Below are 19,130 nucleotides of genomic sequence, written 5' to 3'. Positions count from 1 at the left end.
ATGGTCACGTCGTGAGCCTTGGTTTTACCCAAAAACCATGCATTTGACTCCTTAAAGACCTAAATCGATCTGATCTGGAAATCAGGTGTTACATTCATCAATTGGGTTTTCCAATTTGTAGTCACAGCTCTTAGTTTCTCCAACCATTGAATAACCAAGATCACATCGGAATTGCCTAGGGTGAGAGTAAGAAAGTCTTCCATGATATCCAAGCCTTGTATTTGTAATAGAACCCTTTCACATCTTCCATGACCTGACACTGCCCTTCCAGTTCCCAAAGAAACTCCAACTTCAATCGTAGGGGTCACTCGTATGTGTATCTTTTGGATGGCTTTTAAGGAAAGGAAATTGTGAGTTGCTCCTAGATCGATGAGAACCACCACTTCTATGTTTTCTAGGGTACCCTTGAGCTTGAGGGTTTTTGGATCGGTCAACCCCATCACTGAGTTCAAACAAATTCTCGACAAAACGGTGTTTCTTGGGCAGGGATGCCGATATCATCTACGGGTGACTCTTCTTCTTCATCAAATTCTTCTTACATGAGCAGTACACTTAATTCTTTCTTTTTGCATCGATGCTCCGAATTTCAATTTTCATCACAACAATAGCACATGCCCTTCTATTTCTTATTCTGTAACTCCTTGTCAGAAAGCCTTCTCACTTCCCCAGACCCTCGATTTCTCACAAAGTTGCTCATGGGAGTACTAAACTGAGAAGAAGATGTTATGTTAAGAGAGTAATAAGTTGTTTGATGGGAGTTATGAGGGGGGGTACTGGATATTGCTCCCACAGAAGACAATCGGAAGCTCAATCCAGCACTTAAGGTCGGGGGTTTCTTGGGTTGGGGATGTTGGGTCTGAGCTTCTCTTCTGTCCTGATGGACAGGGCCATAGCATGGTCAACATATCTGGGCTCAAGCATCCTCACGTCAGATCTAATGTCACTTTGATCCCATTGACAAATTGACCTATAGTGATGTCATCCACTAACATACAAAGTGAGGCAAGGAGTTAGATAAAGGAATGTTGGTAGTCTAAAACCGAACCGGTTTGAACCAAAGACATTCATTGTTCATAGATTATACCTTTGTGTCTAGGTCGAAACTATTGGATGAGAAGGGCCTTCAATTCGTCTCACCTCATTATCGATCTCCGTCGGTTTTCCCATTGAAACCACAGTAGGGTGTCAACTTTGAGAGCAACCGCCGCCTCCATCTTGTCTGGTTCGGAGATATGGTAAAAGTTGAAATACCGCTCCGACCTGAGTATCCACCCGTCTAGGTGACTATCGTCAAATAGCGGCATATCCAGTTTTCGGAATCTCCAGTTGGACCATGTTCTATAGTTACCTCCATTGAGTCGTCTTCCACTACCATTGCCATCAGTGCTTCCACCACCAAGACCGTCACCACTTTCAGTGTTGTTTCTTGATCCTCCATTAGACCCTGTACCCACAAATCTCGGCGTCTCCACCAAAGCAGACCATGGTTCACCTTTGAGTCCCACTGGTGTGAGTTTCTTTCCTCCAAGTTCTTCACGTTTGTTTCTATCGATGGCATTAAGCACTTCTTCAAACCGCCGGTCCATCTTCAACTCCAGTGAGGCAATTGAATCTGCCTGGTGTTGAATTTTATGCCCTTAAGTCTCCGTACCAATTTGTTATGAACTCACTTAAAAGACAACAAGAACACAAAAATTGCAATTGATAACTTAATATTTCTCAATGTTCATAACAAGAACAAGAAAAAATGAAAGGAACAAGATAGATACAATGATTCGAGATGCTATGGTCTCTAAGTAAAAGAAACTTCTAAAATATTTTGCCTGACTTTTCTAACAACGCCCTCCCATAATATAGGTTGGACATGACAGAGGATCTGTCTTAATTCCCAAAAACCCTTGTTGTCCCACTAACTTTTTTGTACTTCTCTCTTGTTTGTATGTAGTCCCTTCTCCTCTTGAAATCATTTTATGCATCTATCTCTGATAGGTGAATTGCAAGGGTGGGTGCATAACAGAACCAATTTGTTCCTTTAGTTGGAGTGCCTAACGACTAAAGAAGTTTTATCAATGATCTACCTTGATAAGGATAACGTGTACTCACTTGTACCCTCAAGCTTCCATGCCCATCTATCACACTAATCAGATAAAGTTACAGACTACACCGCCTTTTGTATTTCAATAGCAAGTGAGTCATTTATAAAAGTGTTGGTTGTAATATGCAAGATAAACAATAACGTATATTGTTATTTATATGTTAAACTATAAAATCACACACAAATAAATTAGTTATCTATGATTTATTAAATCAAAACAAATTAAATAAAAGACTTTATTTAATAATTAATAAATAAGTTTATTTAATAACCAAATAGTTAATTAAGGTAATTAATATGGTGAGTTGGGTTATTTAAATTGGCTGTCTTGAAGACTTATGGAAAGTATACCCAAAATTGTAAGTATTTAAAGGAGCATATTAACAAGGATTGTGCCTTCCAAGTACTTAAGTGAGATGCTTTTATCTTTTCCTTTACACAAATACTTCAAGCTTCTCTTTAGATTTTGTTCTAGCTCAAAATCTCTCTGCATCTTCCAACAATCTAACTCAATTTGTGTTCAAATGAAAGAGGATAAGATGCTTATGCCGCATCTTTGGCGATTGAGAACAAATAGCCCCTCAACTACCCATTTTCTAATTTGACCGCTAGTTGAAACTACTAACTTGGTCAAATCTCCCATTTACCAATTGAACTCTAACTTTTTTTATCGGCTGATAAATTTTATTAAAAAGAAAAAGTAGTCAGGGGTTAGGAGGTACAAAAGGAAAAAAAATAAGAGAAAAAAAAATATATGAACTTAGAGTTTACGGTAGCATTCTACAATGGGATTACAACATCAGTCCTCCTATTTTAAAGCCACACATTTTCTCTTCTTCGAATTGATCCAAAGGAATGATAACTTTTGTACCTCATGTGCCAAAACCATGTGAGATTTGAGATTAGATGAATGAACCTTTTGATAATGGAAATTTCACATCAGCCACAGAAAAACCATCATTACTGCCTCATGGGGATCTGCAAGTTTCTACTGGCCTACCATAGAATCTCTGCACCTGATAAGATCAGACACCAAGTTTAATTGGGTTCCAAAATGCCACAACCAACCACATAATTGTTGTCATACCAACTTAGTTAAAACACCCAACAAAAAGGCGATCTTCATTTTTCAGTTACATTATTACACATTTTACAAGTAGCAGAGTCGGAAATGCCAAACTTGGAGAGATTTTCCATTGTAGGAAGCTTACGATGACAAATTCTCCAAGTAAAAATATTTAATTTTCCAAGAACAAAAGTATTCCAAGACCATCAACCATTTGACTGTGAGAGTGAAGCTTCATCAATACAATCCCGGAGGGATGAGACTGAATATTTACTAGTAGGAGTGGGAATTATTTGGTCCAGAACCGAAAAAACCAAAAACCAAATCGTATTCAAATTCGGTTTTTGGTTTGGTCCGAGACCAAGCCGAATTTTGAAATTGATTTTTGGTTTCATAAACTTTAGACCAAAACGAACCGAAAATTCGAATTGCATTAATTATTTAATTAAAATTTATATTTTATATTTATATTTTATATATTAAAAATCAATATAAAGTAAAATACATTTAACCCTTATACCAAGTTAGGGTTTTACTATTCAGTATTCCTGCTCATAATCCTAACGAATTCACGATTCACATGCACACTTTACTTTTCATTTTCAATTTCACCTCCCAATCATAGAAACTTTAGATATTTATGCTTGCAACTTTAGCTTTTATGTTTAAACCCTTGTAATTTATGTTTGAAAAATTACAACATTGAACTTTTTTTAAGAAAATATTTGGTTTCCTCGGTTTCCAAACCGAACAAAACCGAATTGGAATTTGGTTTTCGGTTTGGTCTAGATGGATTTGAATTTTCTTTGGTTTAGTTTTCGAATTAGACAAAAAAATTCAAAACAAGATAACCGAGGAACCTACAAACCGAACCGATTCTCACCCCTAATTACCAAAAGGTTAAAGTGATCAGCTCCAATTTACCGTCCCATCTGAACTAATTGAGGATTGGAATAGATTCTGAAATGCAATATTTTCACTTGCTAAGATCTTATGAATATTTGCAATTGTGCCCAGCAGCCGTTTTTCTTTTTTCCATTGTAAGGCGTGAGAATCCATCATTTTCTCTGTATATTGATTTAACTATGCCTACCCAAATACTATTTGTATTATTTCTAAGACGTCGCCACCATTTTCCTAAAAGAGAAATGTTTTGCGCTCTAAGGCTCCCAAGACCAAGCCCGCCCTTATCTTTGGGAGCAAGGATAAAAATTTCATTTTTATTGTAATCAAAACATAGATGTAACTTGATCCAAACATTTAAAAACATTTCTAAGTAAAACAATTATCAGAGTTAAATCCCAAAATCACATATTGCGAAAAACACGGGTGTATGCGCTGCAATCAAGTCGGGCCCCTTGCTTTCGAACCGGAAATGCCTGAAACCGAAACCACAAACTGTAAGCACAAAGCTTAGTGAGTTCCCCAAATACCATATACCATACCTATTAAACGAACCATACATGTTATACATAATCATGAGTCATACATATCATACGTATACCACAATCAATAGGAGTGTTATGTGTCAACCATAGTCTTGTCGTTATACCACGAATCGCCTCGTGGTCTTCCTTGCCAGGTTGGGGGCCAAAACCCTATGTCTTACAGACAAGTGCCAGGAGCCACCTCCTGGTTTTCCATGCAAGCATCACAAAGACAACTAGCATACAATCTACCATTACTAACTAGTTAACTGCCAGAGTTCAGTCTTTGGTCTTGCATACAAATTGTCAGGAGCCGCCTCCTGGTCTTTCATACAAAATGCCAAGGGTCACCCTCGGGTCTTCCTACAATACATAAACCAGATAGGATGGCATTGGTGCCTTCGACCCATAAAACAGTGAGGAGACTCACCTCGAATGTAGAAGCTCACCGAAAGAAATCCTTAGTTGCTGCTTTGACGACTTCCCGAGCTATCAATACTAAAATAACACCCAATTAGCAATTAGGTTCCAAACCAAGATCCATAATCCATGCTTAGGGTAAAATGACCATTTTACCCCTGACCCAATATGAACCAAAACTGCGACCCAAGCCCAAAACCAAAAAGGCCCAAAACTACAAGATCTATGAAAGCCTACTAATGGCCCAATTTTCCAAATTAGGCCCAAAGCATATGGGCCTTATCCTAAAGCCCAATAATTCCTTGTCCAATAATAAATCTCAGATGGCCCAAAGGCCTAAACAACAAATCCAATAAATTGGCCAAAAGGAAAGCAAAGCCCAAAACGCAACAACCCAAAATCCATCAGATCGATGAACGTGGGGCGTACGCTCAGCTACGTTGGGCGTACTCGAGGAGTTCCAAATTGCAACCAAAAGGAGGTACATTGGGCGTACCTTTAGTTACGCGGGGCGTAATCGCAGTTTCTCTAAAACTCGATTTATGACTTAACCCTTTAAGTCGTTTGCACTCAAACCTCAGAAAACCTTCCAACTAAGCTCTTAATGCATAAAGTCAACACCTTTATGCATTTGCATGACTCAATGGGACCCAACAACCAACTTAATCCATTAAGACCCAACATAATCCATCTAGAACATGATAAGCCATTTTCCTTTTCTCCAAGTCTGCACCCTAGAAAAATCTCATGCGAATTTTTTCAAGACATTCAATGACTTTTGAAGGAGCCCTGTATAAAGAGAAGAAGAACTTACCAAGATTCCCCAATACATAGTTGTATAGGATTAGACGTCCACCAAAAAATAGAGTAGAGGTTTTCTATTTTGACAATTAGGATCGAAATTTATTAATTATAGGATTCTAGTGTACTGCCCGAGACATTGAAGCCCCAATAGGAAGACCCAAGTATGTGAAAGATAAGGAGTCAATTGAACAGTTTATACCACGGGCCACCAGGTCAATTTCACAACTTTGTATCCCAAAACCCAAACAACTTGCTTTTAGACATATTAACTTTCAACCCTGATGACAAGTTCGACTGTGAACCTACGAAAATTACATCATCAATATATTGTAGATGTGACAAGTTCGGCCCGTTGTTGGGAAGTTAGATCCCGTCGAAGATATTCTTTTCTTTAGCCTCTTCTATAGCAATGTGTAGACCTTTGGTTGTGGTTATAAAAAGGAAGTGGGGGAGGGAGTAACCCTGTCTAACCCCCCTCTCCGTTGAGAATTCAGATGTTGGAGATCCATTTATAATAATTGAAACCCTAGTCGAGGAGAAACAACCAAAAATCCAAGATCGCCGTTTAGACCCAAACTCCATTTGGCTATAATGGAGTCAAGATATTCCCACCTAGGGATGTCAAAAAGTCCCGTGGGACCCCGAACCCGTGGGGGCCCGATCCCGAATGGGGAATATTTGTTTAAAAAATCGGGGACGGGGGTGGGGGCGGGGGCAATGTTAACCCCCGTTTTAGTTTCGGGGGCGGGGGCGGGGGTGGGTAGTCCCGTCCCGAACCCCCAATGGGGACCCCGTTAATATATTATTTATATTAATATATATTAATGATAAAAATATAATAAATAATAACAATGATTTTGAACTTCCAAAATTCAATTAAATATCATGTTTTTAAGCTTATAGTATAACATTTTTAAGATGTTATAATATTTTTATTTTAAATATATAAACTTATGCTATAAATAACTATTTTTATCCAAAATGGTTTCTTTTAGCTCAAAAAATAACTTCTTTTAGCATAAACAACACCTTCGTTCGCAAAAAAAAAAAAAGTCAACCCAAACGGGGGCGGAGAAACGGGGGCGGGGGCGGGGGTAATCCTGGGATTCGGGGGTGGGGGCGGGGATGGGGAGGCTAGAAATTTAGGGGGCGGGGGCAGGGGCGGGGGAATAGGAAAATTTCGGGAGTGGGGGCGGGTGATGCAATCTCCGCCCCGTTTGCCCCCGTTGACATCCCTATTCCCACCTAAGATTTTTAAAAGCCTTCTCAAAGATAACTTTAAAGGTAAAGCCTTCTTTTTATTCTTTGTTGAGTAAATTACATGAATGGTCCTTATGGTTTAGGGTAATTTGCACGTTTGGTCCCTAACTTATTTTTTTAACTCGGAAGGTCTCTGCTGTTTGTTTTTATTACGCGTTTGGTCCCTATCATACCTAAAAAGTTTATTTTTCCTTTGATTTTTTAATTTATTTAAATAAACACAACCCCAACCCCACTCATCTCACCTTATTTTACCTACTCTACCATTTTTTCCTATATAAATAATAGTGTTTTTAAGTAAGACAGGGACCAAGCGTGTAATAAAAACAAACAGTAGGGACCAAGTGCGTAACAAAAACAATCAGTAGGGACCTTCCGAGTTAAAAAATTAAGTTAGGGATCCAGCATGCAAATTACCCTAAACCATAGGGACCATTCGTGTAGTTTACTCTTCTTTTTTTTACATGCTAATACTTCATTTAGAATGAAAGCCCATCTAATATAATGCGGTCATTTATAAATGGTCCAAGAAGAGTTGGCTAAGATAAAATCATGGTCGAATCTGAATTTCCTTAATTAACCAAGTAAAAGCTAGATTTTGAAATAGTTTACTACAAATAATTATTTAAATCATTAATTCAATTCATTTTCTTTTAATGTGATTACTTTATACAATTTATAAAGTTTTGTAGATGACGGATATAACCAAAATCAAACTTCTTAAATTTAAATTTTGACATCTATTAGTCAGAACAACTTGTACGTATGATTTTAGAAATACTCATCTAACCATTTGCCACCTCAAAGATGATTTTTTTAGACCCCAATCAAAGACCTAAGCAAAAAAAAATCACATGTTCTAAATTGAACAATTTAAGTGGATTCAATCAAACTTATTGGTCTTGAAACCACATAGTTCACACAAAGATAATGGCAAATGGAAACTACATAGGTTTTTCTAGTTTCTATTCTGCAAAATAACATTGCAAAAAACAGAAATAAATAATACAACCATCTAAAACCACAAAGAGAGTAGTATTAATAAGCAACAAGAATACACACACACACACACACTAAAGCAAACAGAGTTATAATAAAAACTTGATATCACCAAATTCACCACGAGTGGTAAAAGACAAGACGTAATAACCCTTCAAATGGTCTGCAACTGAGAAAATGAGATCCGAATCATGGAATCACCAAGGCTACTTGCATGCTTACACACAAGAGCTTCAGTGGCCTGTTCTTCATTTTCAAACAAAACAAGAGCCTGTTTTTTAGCATTCATTTCAAAAAGCTTAGTGTTGATGATGCTCCCATGTTCTTCAAGGTGGGCCACAATCTCCTCCTCTGTTATGTCCTGTGGTAGGGTGGACAGGTGGATCATTTTGGTTGGCGAGCAACAGTAACGATAGTTTTTAGCAGCATTACGGTTAAATCGGTTAAGATTTGAGTTTAAATACTCATGCGTTTCAGCACCCATTGTGATGTGTGGATGTTTTGAATAATTAACCTCCAATCTCTTTCCAAATAATGTTGCCCCCTATAATTTAAAACTAATACTGGTTATAAATCTAACTATATAATATAATATAATATAATATAAAGAAGAGTATTTTTTTTGTAAAATTTTGGACCTTTAAAAAGTGTACTGCTAATTCAGACTGAAAGCCATCACCCATTTGGATAAGGGCGTGATCTGGTTTATTGCGAAGAAGCTTGATTCGGGCAATGTTTCCATATAAAGAAAACAAGTTGAACAGTTTGTTTTCATCTATCCTCTGATATTATATTTATATATATCAACACAAAATATCACCATCAAAACAAACATAATGTTGATCTGTGTGTGTGTGTGTGTGAGAGAGAGAGAGAGAGAGAGAGATTACATCAGGATTTAGATTAGATGCAAGAACAGTGCATCTGTCATTAGTCCCACTAATTCCAGGAGGCAACCCTCCTCCAAATGCAGCTGCAATTGCTGCGCCATTGTTCATCTTAATTTCAACAGTTTACAAAAAACAAATCCAATAAAACCATTAGTATTTAATAATAATATTAATATATGGTTATAATAAATGACTCCCTTTCAGTTTCAAGCAGATGCATTTATATAACAAAGAGGAGAACACCCACCTGTGGAAATCCAACTGAAAACCAAACAAGAAAAAATTAAAATTAAAAATATTTATCAGAAGACACTCTGGCACCTTTCCTACCTTCATGACCTTGTAAACTGTACATACCTCCTGCGTCTCCATATCCAGGCTGGCACAACAGCGAATAATAATAATAAAAAATTAAAAGAAAAATCAACTAAAATAGGAAACGAATTTAATAAGATAACAACAGATTGTGATCAAAAACATACTTGAGAAGAAGGTCTGCCCTTTTGTTCTGAAGGCAGTGATGGGTTTGTGAAGTCTCTATTGATACAAAAAAACAAAAAGTTAAATAAATTTGTAAAATCATAAGAAGATATTTTGTTATATTCACAAAAACATTAACAGACCTAGACCGATCATTATTGTAGTTCACTTGCAACTCGTCAAGACTGTAAAAAGTCAACAACCATTAAATCATATCATATTAGGAAAAGATTTTTTTTTTCTAAATAAAATAAAATTTAAAAACTTACTTTGAGAATTGAATATCTAGTTGACAACAACCATCATAAATATTACGCCCCTGAAGGGAATTTCTTGCAGATATAGCACTCTGGCGTGATTGAAACTGAATAAGTGCTTGAAAACCTATATGTGAAAATAATATATGACATGAAATTATGAATAAGAATTAAAAAGAAATGAAAAAATGTAACGATGCTAACCAGCTGACTTTTGAAAAGTGACGATTTTCTCGACATATCCATGAGGAGAAAAGACTTGCTGCAGGACTTCCACAGTAATAGGGTAGAGCATGTGATGGATTGTAACCAGGAGTATACGGTTAGGCTGTGTTCCATACCACGTCCAATCGCAGCCCAAAGCCCAGCATAGACAGAAGAGAGAGAAGAGAATAGAATGAATAGAGAAGAATAGATAGAGAAAAGAAGAAAGGGAAAGAGAAATAGATATAGATATAGAGATAGAGATAGAATTTTAAATATGTCAACCTCCTACACACATACAATTTACAAACAGACCCATAAATATAATATACTTCATCAAATCACCATAACAAAAAGATATAAAATTGATAATAAATACCTCGTCTCCACGCCCTTGAGTATTTTGCTCCATTGTGGTTAGCTCTTGGTGAGATGAAAACTGAACATACACATTTCTACCCCTGGAGTTTGCATATATAGTAAATAATAGTTAGTATAAATTTTTACCTCAATAAAACTTAAACGATTAGAAAAAGACCAATTATGATTTATGAAATCCATAATTCTTTCTTGTTCTAATTTTTGTTACATCAGTAGTCGATACACCTTATGCTTGGTTGAACATTGGCATAAAATTGCATTGCATTCACAGCTGAAGGGACATCTTGCATTTGAAGGAGAGCCTGCAAATGTTAGGAAATTAATAGCTAAAATATTGACCGATTTTATATTGCAAAGCTATATACCTGGTTTTTTGCACGAAGCATAACTAGTTTGTTGATGACTCCAAAAGGTTGGAATAGTTGAAGTAGATCAGGCTGAATAACAGAAACAATGAAACGGAATTATAACTACACTCTCTATGTTACAAAGTTACAATTAGCATCGATCTTTATGAACAGAAACAGAAAAATTCATCTAGGGTGATGAATAACAGAAAGAATGGAAAGGAATCCGTCCTTAAAATGCATAATCGAAAGAAGCACGTTGTGAATTACAAAGAAATCAAACCTCCGAAATCTCGTGACCAACATTCCGAACGTGAATGACTTTAGAAGGCTCTGTCATTTTAAATTATCCTGAAAGAAGAAAAAAAAATTTGAACTGATTCATGGAAAAAGGTTCCTCATACAATATATGAAGCAATCAATTCTAAAATCCAAAAGAAAAAACGGTTGATGATTGCTAATCAAGCAAAGCAAAAGAATTTGGAAGTAAAACCCTAAATTTCCATCGGGAATTGTAATAAGATAACGTGAAAAAATCAAACTGAATCTTCTTGGAAGGGGAAAACCAGGAGTGAGAATCGTAAATCTGAATAAAGGGGAATCGCACCTGAAGATGATGAACGAAGTCAGCCGAAGCTGGAAGCGGCAAAGAGAGTAGTGTCTGAAAGGGAAAATCGTATTGGGTTACGAATTCTCTTAGTGTTGTGGGGACTTCGCCCTAGTTATGAATATGATCTTCTATATTTTTGCTTTTGCTTCGTTTCATAAACAGGGTAAATAAAAGTATGGGCCTTTTCATATATTATCTTTGTTTCCATCTCAAATCTGTTTTCATGGATAATAAATAAAATATTATAGTTGCTCCAAAACTATTCTCATGGATAATACCTAAGAATATTCAAGATTGTTCTTTAAATGAGCTTTTCTACTATATTTTTTTTTTACTTTGTACTGTTTTAAAAAGGTAACATTTGATACACAACATAATAAAGTGGAATATGATAGAACTCAACTAAACTAAACATAACATAACAAAATTTGACATTTTATTAAATCGTCACAAATATTAAAACACAAACAAAAATTAAATTATAGGGAACAAGCAAAAAAAACGTATTATCTCGATGCTCAAAAAAACATTATACTTTTTTGCCTAGATTAATAATGCTTTGAGACCAATTTATGGCAATCTGCTTTCATTCGAATGTCTTTTAATTAAAACCATTTAATAACCTCGTAGAGGCAAGATAATGTAACTTGTTTGATCCTTTAGTGAATAAAATACATCTTTTATTAAAATATTGTAAAGCTTATGTTGTTTCAAAAGTTGAAATTTTGGGATGCTCTTGTTTTGGTTTTGGGGTGTTAAGGTTGTACACTTGTACTTACTTGCTTCCTTCTTATCCTTATTACTGTTGCAGGTATTTGAGTGATCATGCAGATTCAATGTTTGACTCAACTGTTTGTAGGTCAATTTTCATACATATCTTTCACATGGGTACCTGCATAATAACAAAATTGATTATAAATACCACAAATTAAATTAATGTCTTATAAATCTAAAAAATGCGTATATTGATAAAAAAAAATGTGAAAGTATACATTTCGCGAAAAAGGTTTTGTGTTTTGCGTATCCATTATGCCACATGTCAATTTATCTTAAGTTTTGACACTTATCATTTTGTGGTATTTTTGAAATAAATAATATCTACATGTCAATTTCTAGATTTTTTTAATTTTTAAAATTAAAAAGCCACATAATACTTAATATAACTATATAAATAAAGTAGTAAATGTAATAAATATGATCATAAATTGTAATAAATATGTATTTTTCTTCCTTATTTTAAAATTTAATTTTAAAAATATTTAATGTTTACATTTTGATATTTAATTTTTTTATTTAATATATATATATAAGTCTCACACCTAATATTGTTAATTCCTTTTGTGAATCGCAAAACCTTGTTCATGAAACGTGTGATCATTTCGTTATAAAAAATTGGTTATTTTATAATTTGCATTAGATCTAATTGATGTTAATTTTAGCCTTTCAATGCATCGGTAGCGTATTTTTAGGGAATTTCTAATTGATCATTTCTCTATATTATTATCATGAAAACTATATGTATGTAATTTAGAAGAAGAAAAAAAACTTATTTTAAAACAATTTTACAATTTATAGTTTGTTAACAGTAGTAAGCTCAAGTCTTGACTAACACTATAGTTTTTTAACAGTAGTAAGCTCAAGAAAGAAAAAACTTTTAGTTTTTTTAAAGTAGTTTAATAAAGCTTTTTAGTTGTAATTATAGCATCTGTAGTTAAGTTTATTTGTTCTAACTAATTATTGTGTGAACCTTTTTCTTTTGAAAATTTGGTTTTTATTTGAGTTTTTGTAAACATTTTTGGTTGACTACAATTTGAGAACAAAATTTCAAAACCAGTTAACGTTTTTACGATTTTGGTCTCTTTGTGTAGCTGAATTTTTCAATTTTGGTCATTCTTTGATGTTTTGTAACTATTTTGGTCCCTGTTCTAGTGAAATGACCAAAAATAGTCATTTTACTTGGAACATATATATAAAAAAAACGTTGCAAGTAAGAGAAAACTTTTTAACCAAAAATATAATTCACTCTTAAATAATGAAGCATATCCCATAGGGCCCATACTCTACTAAATTTGAAGATAAAGAAGTGCTATTGTTGACAACATGAAGCTTAGAACATTAATACTCACAAAATTCAACAATCAGAATCATAATCAAACCATCATGTTAACTTCATCTTCCTCAGGTGCATCACTAAACATATACTGACTCTGATACTCCATCAAATACTGAGTCGATCTCTTCACATCCCAAAACAACTCATAAACCCTACTCACATCCTCCATCTCCACCACCTTCCCTTTCCTCTTCTGACAAGCCAAAGCAGCCGATGTTATCAAATTTATCGCATACCTTAAACTCGTCTCCACCCCAATTTTAGTCAACAAAACCTTAGCATCTTCCGCCACATCAACATCCTCCTCCCCACACCTTATATCTAGAATCTTCCGGATATCCTCTTCCGTATACGGCTGTGTAGAAATTATCAAAAGCCGATCCAAAAAATCAATCGGAATCCCATGTGGCGATTTGTAATTGGTCCCACGAATCGTTGTGATCCCTCGGTTCGTTGCAACAACCAGAATCGGCGCCATGTCATTTTCTAAAGCACGATTTAGGAAAGAGAAACATTCGATGTCGAGCATGTGGACTTCGTCTATGAAGAGGACACCTGGCACGATCTCGGCCTTTCCTTCCTCTCGCCACTCTGCCACTTTTGTATCAATTTGTTCACGGACTTCGGCGCGTATCTCGCCTGTGTCACCCGTGAAAAGAGCAAGAAAACCTTGTGTCCTGCAAAAGAAACAGACAGACAACACTTTATTCAGACAGACAGACAACACTCTATCCAGACAGACAGATATCATTACTCATTCATCTACTTTACCTGCTATTGATAACATCGATTTCATGAAGGGTAACACAATGAACAACTTCTTTCCTCTTCTGCAACTCGCCATCTGGACACTGAACGAATTTCGTTTGTGGGCCCATGGCATCATAATCTCGAGACCGCGAAAACGATCTCCCGAGTTTTGTGATCTTTCCGGAAGCCTTATCGATAGCAATCACATCACCACTTTGTACTTTGTCTTTCCCTAAAGCTTCAATCATTTTAGCTCCTAAATCATACACAGTCTCCATCTCGGTAGTCTTCAAAGTCAACTTCCCGGTTTTCGAGGCGGCTCCGGCCACTGCAGGGCGGTCGATTTGGATCTCCACAACTTCTCCTTCAATCACTTCGGTTTCTTCTTTAATTCTAACACCAATTGCTTTCCTGAATGCTTGCATTAAAGCTTCTGTTTTGGACATTTCTAAAGAGAAAAGCTCACTACCTGCCAGCATGGCAAATGGGGTTTCAAGTCCTATTGACTTGGCCATGCCCATGGCTATGGCGGTTTTTCCGGTTCCGGGTTGACCCGCAAGTAGAACGGCCCGACCCGCGATTTTCCCTTCTTTGACCATTTGGACTATGACTCCGGCGGCTTTTCGGGCAGTGGTTTGACCCACCATGCCTTCGGAGACTGCCCGGGGTTCTAGGGCAGAGTCAAGACCGAGCCCACGGATGTGGGAGTGGGCCCCGATTCGTTCGATTCGGGTTAGGTCTTTGCTCTCAGAGACTTTCACCTCCACCATTGTTAGAACTTAGAAAACTGCATAAGATAATGGATTGTTTCAAATTAGTAACTGTTTCTTACACCAGCTAGTATAGTAGCAAATACAAGAATACAATACAATAAATCATTTTAGACCAATCAGCTAGTAAAACAATAAACAATTCACGTTTTTTAACGAGGTTTAATGATAATTTTGATTTTCAATTCGAATTTTTCAACAAACCCTAAGTATGAAATGTTGGATATAGAGTATATAAAAGCTAAATTGACTAATATACCAATGGTAAACAACATCTATGTCGATTTGTTCAAGAAAAACTAATGTCTGACCTTAAAGAATTACTTCAAGAGTATACTATAAGTGTTACTGACTTACTGTGTTAAGCAAGCAGGAAGATTGAAAAACAGGAAACAGATAGCCAAGTAACCAAAACCCTACACCGAAAACTAACATAATGCAAACATAAAAAGAAATTAAACCTAGAAAAACTACAAAACATAACAGAGTGAGACTGCGATATAGCGTGAATACCTCGACAACAACAGCAGCAGAGAAATTGAGAGATTAAAGGTGAGAGCGAGAGCCGATGAGAGAGTTTCAGGGTCAGCGAGAGAGACGGTGGTCAGTGGTAGCTTGGTGAGCCGGAGCCGCTGACTGTTGAGGCCGATGAGAGAGTTTAGGTTTAGGGGCCGATGTTGTGAAGTGTGACTGGGTTTTCCGGGAGAGACCGAAGAGGGTGATTCAATTCTCTTATTAGTTTTTAGGTATCAGAAACTTTTATCATTGCGCTTAGCCCGGCCCAAAATCTTTTTTTCTTTCAACGGCTTCTGCTTTCTACAGTAAGATAAGATAAGAGGGTTTTTAGATAGATTAGGGTTAGGTTATTGTTTATTAGTTTATAGCGGTGTGAGAAAACAGGTTTTGCAAAAGTGTTTGGATTAGCTTATAGCGGTGGGGAAATCATATCGCGTACTACACTCATATGCATATCGTCGTTTCTACATTGTGCACTTGATACTTCGTCATGTGGCTCGTTACCATCATCGGGTTCTTCATCATTACGCGGAATATAAGATTCTTCTTGTGCTATTTGAAATGTTGCATCACCACTACCACTTATTCTAATGTAATTGTGAAGCGTCATTGAAGCTAGCACAATTTTCACTTGGGTCTCGAAGTCGAAATTTACATGCATATCTCTTAGTAACATCCATCGAGCCTTCCAGATTCCAAAAGTTCGTTCAATAACATTGCGAAGTGACGAATGATAATAGTTAAATTTTTCTTTGAAGCCTTTTGGTTCCCGCACGGCAGGAGTCTGTTCACGATGAAAATCAAGGAATATGATAACGGATGTTCGCACTTCATTGAATATTCTTGTGTAGTGCTCCCCTCTCATCCAGCCCACGCAAAGGTAAAGCACATGTTGAAATCACATGTTGTCATAATATTTTGAGTAACACAATTCTTTCGTCCAATGTATTTGATTTGGTTCATTGTGGAACAAAGGCCTTCACGTGTGTTCCATCGATAACACCAATACAATCCTACAAATTCAAAAAATATAATAACTTACCAATTATTTTTACAATTAAACAAATTCACCAAATAGCATAACTTTGCAATAAAATAAGTACCTTGAAGTATGGATAATACTGAGGATTATTTAAAATATGTTCTGGTATGGTTTCGTTGTAGTTAGCATTTGGTTTGATGATGTCCTTACTTAGGTTAACCACAACATCGAAGACTTTATGAAAATGCCTATGGATTGTTTCCCCATAATGGTTAAAGAACTTTTGAAATAACTGATTTCCACATCCATGCGCTAAGTACAACAAGAAAATACCAAGGGACTCTTGAATAGATACACGATGTGATTTCTTCAACCCATAATGTGCATCAAGATCCCTACATAACATGTTGAAAACCGGGACTTGTAATTTGAAAAGTTCATAACATCGTCTCTCATGATCGTTAAGTATTTCATTGATAAGCATGCTTCATGTGCTTGAAGATGAACGGCGACGTCTACGTTCGTTTTTCAATTTATGAATCAATAGTAACCCATTGACAGCAAGCCCACATAAAAGAAGCGTTTGAATCTCTTCATTTTCTTTAGTTTCATCACATAAGTCATCATTGTCATATGAGTCGTCACTTTCACAGTCACTGGACATGAGTCAACACTAACATGAAATAATTTGTTAGTAAATAAAGGAAAAGGCAACAAGGGTAAGATGGAAATTTACCGCCTAATAGATAAAATCATGGAAAATGAAACAAGGGCAAAATCATGGGACAATGGCAAAATTGACCACAAAACAAACATAAAACGGAAATGCATTAAAACAAACAAAAAAACAACATTTTTAAGTCAACTTAATAGATAAAAGGATAAGTCTAACACATGACAATCGCTTAAAATCAACCTGATAGATAAAAGGATAAGTCTAACACAAGACATAAAAGTAGATTATATCTTCAACTACTTCGCTTTCCATATAAACTTTTTGAGAAACTCCATCTTTGTTTCATCAGTCTTTGGAACCATAAAATTCTGACGAGCTGACTTCTTTAGAAAGACCTCTAACGCTTCCAAATATCCTATTGAGCCTTCTTCAAAACCCGGGAAAGTAGACACAATTGTCATACATTCTTCTGTTGTTGGTGAGTGTGTGGTTTGTCTTGAGGTCTGAGTGCTCCTTGTTAACAAAACATCAAAAACAGTGTCCAGATTCTGTTCATATGACGAGCTTACCATACTTTTTCCTTTCATGCCTGGGAGTTAACTTCTTTCCCTTCCTTTTCTTACTAGAACTACTATATGTGAGAAAAGGATCAACATCATCAAATAAGAGGACTTCGTCACTAGCTTCTTTTCCATCCGTAATATCCACAAATTGCACATCATCTAGAGTGCTATTGTCGCCAAATTCACAAGGTAGCTTAGCCTTGCCTCTAACAGCTACGTTATCCCGAAATAAAGCCTCGTAATATGTCTCATATACCTCCAAATTCTTATCATTAAACTTAGCATACTCTTTATTTTCTCTTATGTACAAAATGAGAATGTCAGGAAAAACACAATACAAATAATAAAGTGCTAGATAAATTTTATAACTATTACCTTTGTCTTCTCATCCCACCACTCCTTTAATGCTGAGATTATATTTCTCACGTGATCAATTGAAATTTCCGTTTCTAGTCTTGTTAAACGGTCATAATACTTGAACTCTTTTCGCATAATGTCCCATTTGTTTTTTATTTGATTTCTGTCCAAATCTCTATCGGTTTGTTCCAAAAGCCTCTTACATATATTTTGGCACGTGGTCTTACTGAAATAAATACTGTCTATTCCCGTTTTTTAGCTCGTTCATACACTCCTCATAGATTAAGATTTATTAAAAATAATACATTAAAATTTAATAAAACAAGAAAAGGAAAAAAAATGGTAATATGATTAAAAAATATGTAATCAATATAAAAATGTATGTTTACAAATTTTAGGTTCTAGCATTTTTTGAGAATGGCCATGGGTCGCTCTTGGTCTGATCTCGTGTCAGTCTTGAAACTATCCAATTTTTTTAGGACCGGTTTTGTATCAGTCTTTTTCCTTGTGGTCTTTTCCTTTATTATTAGAGTTTGAACCTGAAAAGTTAATACATATAAATGTAAGCAATTAATCTTTGGGTTTTTTTATAATTGTTTATTTAATTACACACATCAAATGTTATAGGACTGGTTCAAATGGTATTAAATAGTTTGAATATTATAAACATATCAAACTCAATGAGATCCAATAAAAAATATATCAAATATCCCTTGATCTATATCATTATTATAAGATCCTTGTTCTTCTAATTTAGAAAAACCATTTTAAAATTATCTCATAAGCTCTTCTAAAAATATTCATTTTTGTATAACGAAAAATGGTTCACATAACTGATCCTACTAAACTTCCCCATATACATGTACTTCCATCATGTACATCAACATCCATACATGTACCTCAACCATATAGAACCTCATTAATACAACTTGTTCATGAAGGTTGAGAGTCCGTATATACATATCCATATAGGATTCAACCTACCAATGACCACCTAACTACATCTAAATTTTCGTCCAATAAACTTATTATGATATCAAGATTTTTTTAAGTGCATTTTCGTCAAGAAAAATGGCAGATTTGTTTTTTAAATTGTGTGAGAACCATCATAAAACGATTTCGCAAGCATTAATAGTGAATATACCAAACAATAAACACCTGAA

At 35.6% G+C, this 19,130-nt stretch overlaps 2 protein-coding genes across 4 annotated transcripts; both read right to left on the bottom strand.

Annotated features, from left to right (window-relative positions):
• Nucleotides 1–7,929: 7,929 nt before the first annotated feature.
• LOC111919519 (polypyrimidine tract-binding protein homolog 3) lies at nucleotides 7,930–11,418 on the bottom strand. 2 transcript variants are annotated; one of them, XM_023915070.3, is made up of 14 exons: nucleotides 11,238–11,418; nucleotides 10,914–10,981; nucleotides 10,649–10,720; nucleotides 10,509–10,585; nucleotides 10,282–10,363; nucleotides 9,903–10,026; nucleotides 9,711–9,825; nucleotides 9,585–9,626; nucleotides 9,444–9,498; nucleotides 9,292–9,340; nucleotides 9,209–9,222; nucleotides 8,962–9,069; nucleotides 8,710–8,853; nucleotides 7,930–8,615 (listed from the first exon to the last, which is right to left on the bottom strand). In XM_023915070.3, exons 2-14 carry the CDS (start codon nucleotides 10,968–10,970, stop codon nucleotides 8,226–8,228), a joined length of 1,329 nt encoding a protein of 442 aa, XP_023770838.1. In that variant the 5' UTR covers nucleotides 10,971–10,981; nucleotides 11,238–11,418; the 3' UTR covers nucleotides 7,930–8,225. The 2 variants fall into 2 exon arrangements, with proteins under 2 accessions (XP_023770838.1, XP_023770839.1); XM_023915071.3 differs by having other exon boundaries at nucleotides 9,319–9,340; nucleotides 11,238–11,417.
• A 1,821-nt stretch (nucleotides 11,419–13,239) lies between these two features.
• On the bottom strand, nucleotides 13,240–15,607 carry LOC111919518 (uncharacterized). 2 transcript variants are annotated; one of them, XM_023915069.2, is made up of 4 exons: nucleotides 15,387–15,607; nucleotides 15,231–15,301; nucleotides 14,125–14,890; nucleotides 13,240–14,030 (listed from the first exon to the last, which is right to left on the bottom strand). In XM_023915069.2, the coding sequence occupies exons 3-4, from the start codon at nucleotides 14,871–14,873 to the stop codon at nucleotides 13,391–13,393; spliced, it is 1,389 nt and encodes a 462-aa protein (XP_023770837.1). In that variant the 5' UTR covers nucleotides 14,874–14,890; nucleotides 15,231–15,301; nucleotides 15,387–15,607; the 3' UTR covers nucleotides 13,240–13,390. The 2 variants fall into 2 exon arrangements, with proteins under 2 accessions (XP_023770837.1, XP_023770836.1); XM_023915068.3 differs by lacking the exon at nucleotides 15,231–15,301.
• Between the last annotated feature and the right edge of the window lie 3,523 nt (nucleotides 15,608–19,130).

The sequence above is a fragment of the Lactuca sativa genome, chromosome 9, assembly GCF_002870075.4.
Source record: "Lactuca sativa cultivar Salinas chromosome 9, Lsat_Salinas_v11, whole genome shotgun sequence".
Lineage (NCBI taxonomy): Eukaryota > Viridiplantae > Streptophyta > Magnoliopsida > Asterales > Asteraceae > Lactuca > Lactuca sativa.
Note: the sequence above shows the minus strand (reverse complement) of the source record. Positions and strands in the feature narration are given on the sequence as shown.

Bases quoted from the DNA above. Each gene is read 5' to 3' on its own strand.
- LOC111919519 (XM_023915070.3), bottom strand. From the start codon at position 10,970: ATGACAGAGCCTTCTAAAGTCATTCACGTTCGGAATGTTGGTCACGAG. The intron at 10,586-10,648 runs GTATATAGCTTT...TAACATTTGCAG, and splicing joins TGCTTCGTGCAAAAAACCAG to GCTCTCCTTCAAATGCAAGA. The intron at 10,364-10,508 runs GTGTATCGACTA...TGCAAACTCCAG, and splicing joins AATGTTCAACCAAGCATAAG to GGGTAGAAATGTGTATGTTC.
- LOC111919518 (XM_023915069.2), bottom strand. From the start codon at position 14,873: ATGGTGGAGGTGAAAGTCTCTGAGAGCAAAGACCTAACCCGAATCGAA. The intron at 14,031-14,124 runs GTAAAGTAGATG...TTTCTTTTGCAG, and splicing joins ATCGATGTTATCAATAGCAG to GACACAAGGTTTTCTTGCTC.